The sequence below is a fragment of the Pipra filicauda genome, unplaced genomic scaffold (genome assembly GCF_003945595.2).
Source record: "Pipra filicauda isolate LSUMZ 115617 unplaced genomic scaffold, ASM394559v2 scaffold219_size1829416_pilon, whole genome shotgun sequence".
In the NCBI taxonomy this organism is placed as follows: Eukaryota; Metazoa; Chordata; class Aves; order Passeriformes; family Pipridae; genus Pipra; species Pipra filicauda.
The window spans coordinates 581,801-590,223 of NW_024104331.1; the positions used below are offsets into that span (position 1 = coordinate 581,801).

The 8,423-nt window shown below is 59.1% G+C and overlaps 1 protein-coding gene across 1 annotated transcript in view; it reads right to left on the minus strand.

Annotated features, from left to right (window-relative positions):
- The window catches only part of ARID1A (AT-rich interaction domain 1A), a 57,920-nt gene extending 56,486 nt beyond the window's left edge, over positions 1–1,434 (minus strand). Inside the window, exon 1 of the mRNA XM_039381232.1 lies at positions 10–1,434. Within this exon, the coding sequence (XP_039237166.1) occupies positions 10–1,119 (1,110 nt within the window). The 5' untranslated portion in view covers positions 1,120–1,434. The remainder of the gene's footprint in view (positions 1–9) is intronic.
- Between the last annotated feature and the right edge of the window lie 6,989 nt (positions 1,435–8,423).

Here is an 8,423-nt window from a genome sequence, read left to right on the forward strand (position 1 = left end):
GCCCGGTACCTGCTGGCTCCTGCCGAGGGTCTGTCCCCCGCCGCCTCCGCCGCTGCTCCCGGGGCTCATGGGCGCGTGGTGGCTCCTCGGCGGGGCCCCGCCGGCCGCTGCTCCCCAGCCCTGGCCGCTGCCCCCGCCGTACTGCGAGACCATGTCGGCGGCGCCCTTGGCGGCGGCCGCCCCGTCCTGCGGCCCGGCGCTATAGTCGCCCCCGGGGTAGCCCTGGTAGGCGCGGGCGGAGCTGGGGGAGGTGAGGAGCTGGTTGAGGGTGGGGGTGGCCGTGGGCTGCGGGGTGGTGCCCCCTCCTCCCGCGCCGCCGGCGGCCGAGGGACCCATGACCCCGAAGCGCTGCTGCTGCTGCTGCTGGAAGGCGGCGGCGGCCGCGGCGGCCGCGGGGGACTTGGCGGCCGGCGGCGCGGAGCCCCGGGGGGAGCTCAGGGCGTAGGCCTGAGGGGGAGGCGGGTAGGAGCCGGCGCTGCGCCCGGCCGCGTAGTAGGAGTTGTACTGGTGGTTGGGGAAGCCGTGCTCGGCCCCGGCGCCGTGCGAGTTCTGCGGAGGGGGCGGCCCCGCGGGGGCTCCCGCCGGCCCCGGGTAGTTCTGCTCCAGGCCCCCGCTCTGCAGCGCTGCCATGCCAGGGCTTTGTTGTCCGCCATGTTGGTGGAAGGCAGCGGCGGCGGCGCCCCGGCCGTAGGGCTGCCCGAAGCCGTAGGCTGGCGGGGGCAAGGCGGCCGGGTGGGAAGGGGGCGGCTGCTGCTGCTGCGGCGGCGGCGGCTGCGGCGCCCCCACCCCGTCGCTGCCGCCGCCGCCGCCACCGGGCGGCTCCGGGAGGTTATTGTTCAGGGTGGCGGCGGCGGCGGGCCTGGGGCCCGGGTTCCCGTTCGAGCTCTTCAGGTCGGACTCGGCCCCTGCGCCCCCTCCGTTGCTCTCGGCCCCGTCCTGCAGCTCCTTCCCCGACGGGCCCTCGCTCTCCGCCTGCTTCTCGCCGCGCTCCGCCGCCGCCGCCTCACCCCCCGCCTCCTCCGGGGGACAATCCCGCTGCTGCGCCTCCGCTTTCTTCAGCTCGGATGGAGCCGGGGCGCCCAGGCTGCTGGCGGCGGCGGGGGCGACCTGAGCAGCCATGATCCCCCCCCTCCCCACCCAGCCACCCCCCCGGACCGGTCCCCCCGAGCTGCTCCCTGCCTGGCCGGCCGGCGTGAGGCCTCGCTGCTCTGCTCTCCCCGCTCAGGCGGCGGCGGGCGGCTCTTCAGGGCAGCGGGGGCTCATTCCCCCCCGGCCTGCTCGGCGAGGCGGGGAGGGCTCCGCTGGGCTGGGCTTCCCGGGGCCTGGCCCCGCTGTACCTCCTCGGTTGCAGCCGGCGGAGAAAGGGGAGGAGGAGGGAGTGGGGGGGAAGGAGGAGGAAAGGGGGGGTGGGGGGGGACCCGGGACGGGGCTCCCGGTGCGGGAGAGGCGGGAGGGAGGGAGGGGGGACACGGCGGGCGGGCGGGCGCCGTCCCCGGAGCGGGGCCGAGCGGCGGCGGGGCCGGGCTGGGCGAGCTCCGACTCTGCTCGGCCGAGCGGGCTCAGTCCGACACGAGGCTCAGCGCTGCCATTTTACCCAGCGCCGCGGCCGCCTGCCAAACCCGGAGCGGAGCGCAGCCCGGCCCGGAGCGGAGCCTCCCCCCCGTCACAAAGGAGGAGCGGGCCGGCCCCGGCCGCCGCCGGCGCTGAGCTGCCGCTCGCAAAACCCGCGGCGGATCCGCGGAGCCGGGGGCGGGGGGGGGGCGCAGCGCACCCCCCCGGACCTGCCCCGGGGCGCTCCCGCGGGGGGAGCGGGGCGATGTCCCGCGGCGGGAGCCCCTCCGGGTTCTCGCCGGAGCCGCCGGGCTCGGGGGGTTTGGGCCGGTGGGTTGCCGAAGCGCCTCTTCTTTGTCCCTAGAAATTCCATTTAGAATTAAGCCCTCTGCGAACTGTTAGCGGTTGTCATTTCCTCTCCGCTTGGCCGTGTCCCTCTGGAAAAGGCGTTGGCGGCGCGCCAGGGCTGTGACTGCACGTGCAGGACAATCCAAGAAAGTCCGGTTCCCCTGCTCCTGCCAAGGCGAGGGCGGTGGGCACGGAACCAGGAATTCCCAGATCCAAAACCACCTGAACGCGTCTAGACACAACACGTTGGGCAATGGGACAAGGAGGCTCTGGCAGTCGCGGTGCTGGAGCTCCCCGACTGTGGAGAGGTGAACTGGGAACTGGGCCATGCTCTTCTGCAACCCTTTCAGGCCCAGATTCCCACCTCCTCCATCCCCGAGGCCTTTGCCAGAGCGGGAATAGGGAGGAGAGGAACATACCTGGAACTCCGTCCTGGACTCAGCCTGGCCTATGCCAGCGGGGTCTGTACCTGCCTGTTTTACTTCAAATGGTGTTGGGCTGCAGCAGGGCATGGAAGGTACAAGAAGATGAGTTATTTGGATTGTAAACACCAAGAAGTTAGAAATTAGGACACAGTTGTCTGGTGAAAGTGGCAGGCATGGTATGGATTAGGCCGGGGTTCCATGGACTGGTGTTCCTCTGGAATATGGAAATATTTGGAGAAGCGAAGTTTTAAGTAAATACAACTTTAAGGAGAAAGAAGACAATGGGTGGAGGGTCAAAAGGCTGAGGCTGCCATTTTAGAACATCACCCAAAAAGAGAAAACAGGGCAGAAGTAACCCCTGTACAGTGACAAACACACAGGGCTCAGCCCGAACCCAACAAGGGCAAACTGCAAGGAATCCCATTTTAACTGGTGACACCGGGGAAACACGAGTACAGCACAAGAGGCAAGGCCAAGGGTAGCAGAACTGGATCCCTGCCAGCCCCCTGTGCCTGTCAGGGGTGAAGTAAAGTGAAGTGAAGGTGTCAGTGTCTACTGGCATCAACTCAACCCTCACGCTCATTATAGGACTTGTAATATAAAATACTTATCATCTAGAATGCAGGTGGTGGAACAAAGGGGTTTATTCCAAAGCTGGAAAGTGGGAGGAGAGGAGGGACAGAGCGATTGAGAGCAAAATTTTAAATGTTTTCTAGAGCAATAAACTGTTCTGCGGGGTCCAAACAAAGCTGCTTTGCCATTTCACAGCCTGCAAGCTGAGTGTGCAACGTGGAGCAGATTCCATCCACCAAATTGGCCGGTCGGTCTTTGTCCACAGCTGTAAATAAACTGCTAGAAAGGAAAGGGTGATAATTGATGATATCAGTATTGTGATAATACTCAAAGGCCTTCGTGAGGGCTGGAGCCTCAGTGCAATGATGGAATCTCACACGAGAGGCTCCGTGGCTTTAGTGAGATCTGTGCAGACACAGAGCAGCAAAACCACCAAGATACTCTTCTTCAGAAGAGTTTGGAAACCGTGGAACATGCTAGAAAAAAAATTGGTCCACATCCTCTCTCCAGAGGAGTTATTTGATGAAACCCTGGGTTCTGGAAAGACAACAATAGGGAAAAACTCCTCCAACATCAGGTTGGCTTTATTAATGTCTATGGTGGGCTACAGTGCCCCACAGCACCAAAACACTCTTCCTCCGATGTTTCATTTACATTAAACTTTAAAAAACACCAACAAACTGGAGAGAATTCTGCCATTTAACCCCAGAACCATGTCAAGCACCCACCTCCCCAACTCCAAGGCCACAGTCCAAAGCCCCACCAAATAACTGGGCACCACCAAAAGTTTAACCACTTCAGTTCAGGCACTTGGGATGCAGCTCAGGCACATCCAGATAAAGATCCCATGCTCACACCTCCCTACCTGTGTGGGTCTTTTGGAATCTCCTTCAAGGAGCACTGTGTCAGACTATGAAACCCGGTGTTGATGGTAATGTGCAAAGCAGCCTGGATTCCCCAGCCACCCACGCAGTGAGGAGACACTCACTTTACCAAATGTTTGTGAAAGCTGAAGCAGATTTTGGAATACGCCTCATCAATGAGGCCCTGGCACTCTACTCAATACTCAGGCATTCAATGAATTTCCAGCTATGAGGATTGGGAAGCAGATAACAGTACAGCTCTTAACAACATTGCCACCTCCGAGCTGAAAATCCTCCCGCCGGTCCCGTCATCCCTGGGGTGTAACGACCACCAGGACCGGACAGGACTTTTCATTTTGACACATCAACTCTTTTCCCAGCTGGAGCGATCCCTGCTGAGCAGCCGCGCTCCCTTCCCCGTGTCCCCAAGTGCTGAGCACGCTCCCCTCAGCCCGGCTCAGCCCCTGGCTCTCAGATAGGCTGGAAAACCAGCGCTCACATGGCACTGCAGGCCACCACCACCGCGCTGGCTCCTCCTGACTGGAAGTCTCCTTCATGAAGGTGGCCGTGCCATTTAACCCAGCACTGAGGCAGTTTAGGAAACCTGGTCTAGATTAGAGTACTAGAAACAGGAGTAGCGTCTCCCCCCTCCAGGAGAAAAAAAAAAAATCAGGCTCTGCCAACTGTGTGATGGCAAATATGGACTGAATCGTTGACATGGAAACCGGACTAAAGTCAGCGCTGCCTCAGCTCAGCTCGCACACACACAAGTTATCATTATCCCCAGCCTTTCCCTGGCTACAAACACGGACTGGATTTGTGGCTGCGGGAATTGGGTGCAGCTTCTCCAATAAAGTATTAACCGAGCACAACTAAGCCAGAGCGAAACGAGCTGAGGAGGAACTAATGTAGTTGGGCGAAGGAGGATGCTCTTCCATTTCACTGAGAGAGGCACAGCGTGCTGAGATGTGCAGACTGGACCCAAGAACAAGAGACCCATCTATTATAATTCATGGAGCACGCTGCAAGAAATGGGATGGAGCGAGGAAAGGTTATTGGTTGCACCTCAGCTGATCTGAGAGGGGGTTTGGTAAAGAAAATTGCATTTTCTGTAAATATGTTTATATTTGCCCAGCCCATTCCTTGCAGTGTTTTAGCCACTGTCGTATCTAGGTTAAACGCTCCCATTGTGGCTTCATCCCCACGAAAGATAAATATTATTTGAATTATTTGTTTGCTGGCCATCATGTGAGGCAACGCTTACTTATCCACCTAAAAATAACGTTACAATATTGTATAACCTCCCTTTTTTGGGGAGACACAATGGGTCTGCGCTGCGAGTTCCAGCCGAAGGTAACTCTGTCCCTTCAGCTGAACGCAGCAGCTCAAAGGCAGGCGTGGATTTTCCAGGGGTTTTGCTGCTTCCCACGCCAGGTTTTTTCCGCGGGCAGGGAGCGAGCCCCCGGCTCGGCCGCTCAGCGAGAGCCCGCTGGTGACATCTGACAGCGAGCTGCGAAACTTTGGATGCATTTTAAGGCAGGAAAAGTGGACTCGGCCTGACTCGAGGAAATGCATTATTTTAGCAAGCGCTGGCGAGGAGGAGGAGGAAAAAGCGAAGCGGAGTTTGCGGAGGGGAAGGGACGCGGGAGCGCAGCCCCCCCCGCGCATCCTGCGCGACCCCCGGGGGCGGCCGGGGCTGGAGCCACGCGTGTCCCACCTCTCACCCCAACCACCCGCGGGGTGGGGGCAAAGCGGGGCGGCCGCAAGTTTTTGGGGCACGTGTGCGTGCGCGGATTCGGGGAGCGGCGAAAAAATGAGGCCGGAAGGTGGAATTTAGTCATTCCAGGGCAAACTGAGGGGTATCGGGAAGGGGAGGGAAACAGTAATGAAGTGCAGGGGAAGGAGCGAACCCCTTTTATTTTATACACGGGGGGCGCACCCCGGCCGCCCTCGGACACCAGCGCTCCGGTGCGCTCGGGGAAGGAAGAGTAAATCTACTTAAAAAAAAAAAAAAAAAAAAAAAAAAAAAAAAAAAGGAAAAAAAAATCAAAACGCGGACCGGAGTTTGCAAAAACCCCTGCACTGGATCCGGAGCCAGCCGTCTGGTTTCCCTGAATCCCACCAGATTTGGGAGCTCTCGGGTGGGCTGGAGGAGCAGCCGCGTTCGGCTGCGAACCCCACTGTGAAGAGTTAAAAAAAAAGGGGGGGGGAAGGGCTTTTAAAGCTGCGAAAAGAGAAAGATCTCAACTCTGGTCCTGGATTTTCCCACTGAAGGGAAACTATTATTGTGTTCCAAGTCCTCGGGACCCGGCGATGCCGTGCGGGAGGGGACAGCAGCAGGTTCTCCTGCCTGGAAAAAGCTGTCCCTCGGCCTTTCCCCCACCTCGGCGCCTCTTTTCTGTGGGGAAGGGGTGGTAAAAAAATACATCCCCTCCCGTGAAATTCTGCCCTCCTAAAGTGTATTTTTAGAGAAGTTTGAGTTCAGGCGTCACGACTGGTGGGGGGGGGGGGGTTGCTGCGGGAGATGCAGGCGCTGAGAAAGAAGGTTTTTTCCCCCTTTTCATCAAGCTCTTGCACTGCCATTTTCCCGAGGCAGGGAGGGAGCGAGGGAGGGAGAGCGGAGCGACAGACAGCGCTGGCGAGGAAGTTTCTCACGGCAACTGCGGGCTGGATCGGGAACGGAGCCTTTTGTTCCCGGCAAGTTCAGCAGGAGAGAGAGTTGGAGTCTGCTGAAGAGAAAAACCAGCGGAGAAATAAAATGGAGGGAAGTGGGAAGAGAGGAGAGAGAGCTGGTGCTGAGCTGAGATTAACTGCAGAGCACCGAGCTCGGGTGTGCGAGGCAGCTCGGCATTTATTTAGAAAGTTGGTGTGGTAGCCTGAGGCAGAAATCCCTCGTTAAGTGCATGGGAATGAGTGAGAGACCCAAGGACACGCAGTGCTGGGCAGGAAGTGGAATTTTCCAAGGGGTTCACATCCTTCGGTGCTCTTTTTGCCAAGATTTGATCTCCTTTCTCGATGAAGGCTGCCTCCTAGAGACATCAGGGAAAAGGCCTTAAAGATGTGGCGTGCTCTAGGTCTGTTTAAGCTGAATAATTAAAAGTAGGGGGCACCTTCCCGCAGAGATTACAGCGAGGTCTGAAGACCAGATTCAACCTTGGGTACGGCCCTGCCTCCCTTCCCTTTCCCTTTCTCTCCAGTGAGTGTTGAAACACGGTGCATTTGTGCCCATGATCTCTGAACGGGGTGAAAAGTCACCTGAAAAACAGGGGCCCCCCCCTCCGATTTAATGCTTATACACACCCCCAGTATACCCTACATTCACATCCACAATTGCCTTTGTCTCCCTGTACACGCTGCTAATCCTTCACCCCAAACCACACGTGCTCTTTGCATGTGTGCAGACCCAGAATGTGAAATAAACTTGCCTGAATTAACCCCCAAATCGCTGACAAGCATCCATCCCTTTAGCAGGCACCCAGGAAGGTGGGGCAGAACTTTAATCCCCTCATTATTTCTACGCTTGGTGGTGGAATCAAAAAGCAGGAGCCTGATCACGGGCAGAGTGAGTTTTTCAGAGCAAGTTTGGGGTTTAATGCGGTGTCCCGAAAATACAGTTTGATTAAAAACGTTCATCACCTTCTGCCTTCCCGGCAGGGCAGGGCAGGGCAGGGCAGAGGCTCCTTCTCCCGGCGTGGCTGTGACAGCAGCTCAGCGAGACACCACGTGGGAAAGCCGGGTTCGGGATTTAAACGTGCTTTTCCACTCCGGCCATGAGGGAGGGAGAGCCTCAGCTGGGGGGGGGGGAATAAATAAATAAATAATGAAAAAAGCCTTTTCGTGGTGCTCAGAAGCGACCTCTGTGGCTGCCGGGGACTGAAGTTCAAGAGCCCTGGGCTGGGAGCGCGGGGGAAACGCGACTCAGGAAAATCCAACAGGAGCAGGAATGGAAAGGGGGGTGGGGGGTGACGGGACCCCCCGCCCCGGGAGGCGCAGCGGGCTGGGAAGAGCCGTCCTCGCTCCCATCCCTGCCATCGGAACCGGCCCTGGGGCGGCCGTGGGGGAGCACAAGGAGCTCCGAGGGTGGGGGGACACAGCTCCCGAGCCTCTGCTCGGTCCCCCGGTGCCCCCACGACCCTTCGCTGCATTTCCACGGCCAAGCTCCGGGGGCCGGCGGGGGGGTGCCCGGAGGAGCCCCCCGAGAGCGGCCCCAGCCCCGCAGCACCGACCCCACCGACCTGGGGGGGTTCCGGGACGGGGCGGGGGATCGGGGGGGCCCCGGCGGTGTCACCGCCCTGCCCGTCCACCGGGATGTTCCAGGGAGCCGCCTCGCACCGGGACCTCTGCGGGCCTGGGAAAGTTGAATAGGGAAACGTCAGAGAGCACCAGGCAGGAATTTCAGTGCATCCCGTGTGTTATGGTGGTGTGAACTTTTGCGTATCGGGAGTAATTAGCAGCGAGGCTGTTAAAAGAAGATTTAAATACACCACCCCCTCTCCCTCTTCCCCCCCCCCCTTTCTTTCCTGGTCCAAAATGGTCCAAATCCGGTTTACCTCTGACACAACCCCCACCGGGACAGAGGTGAGAGCACAAACCCCACGGTTTGTCCATGTAGGCAGGAAAACACATAAACCCCCACATATTAATTGACACGTCAATTAAAATA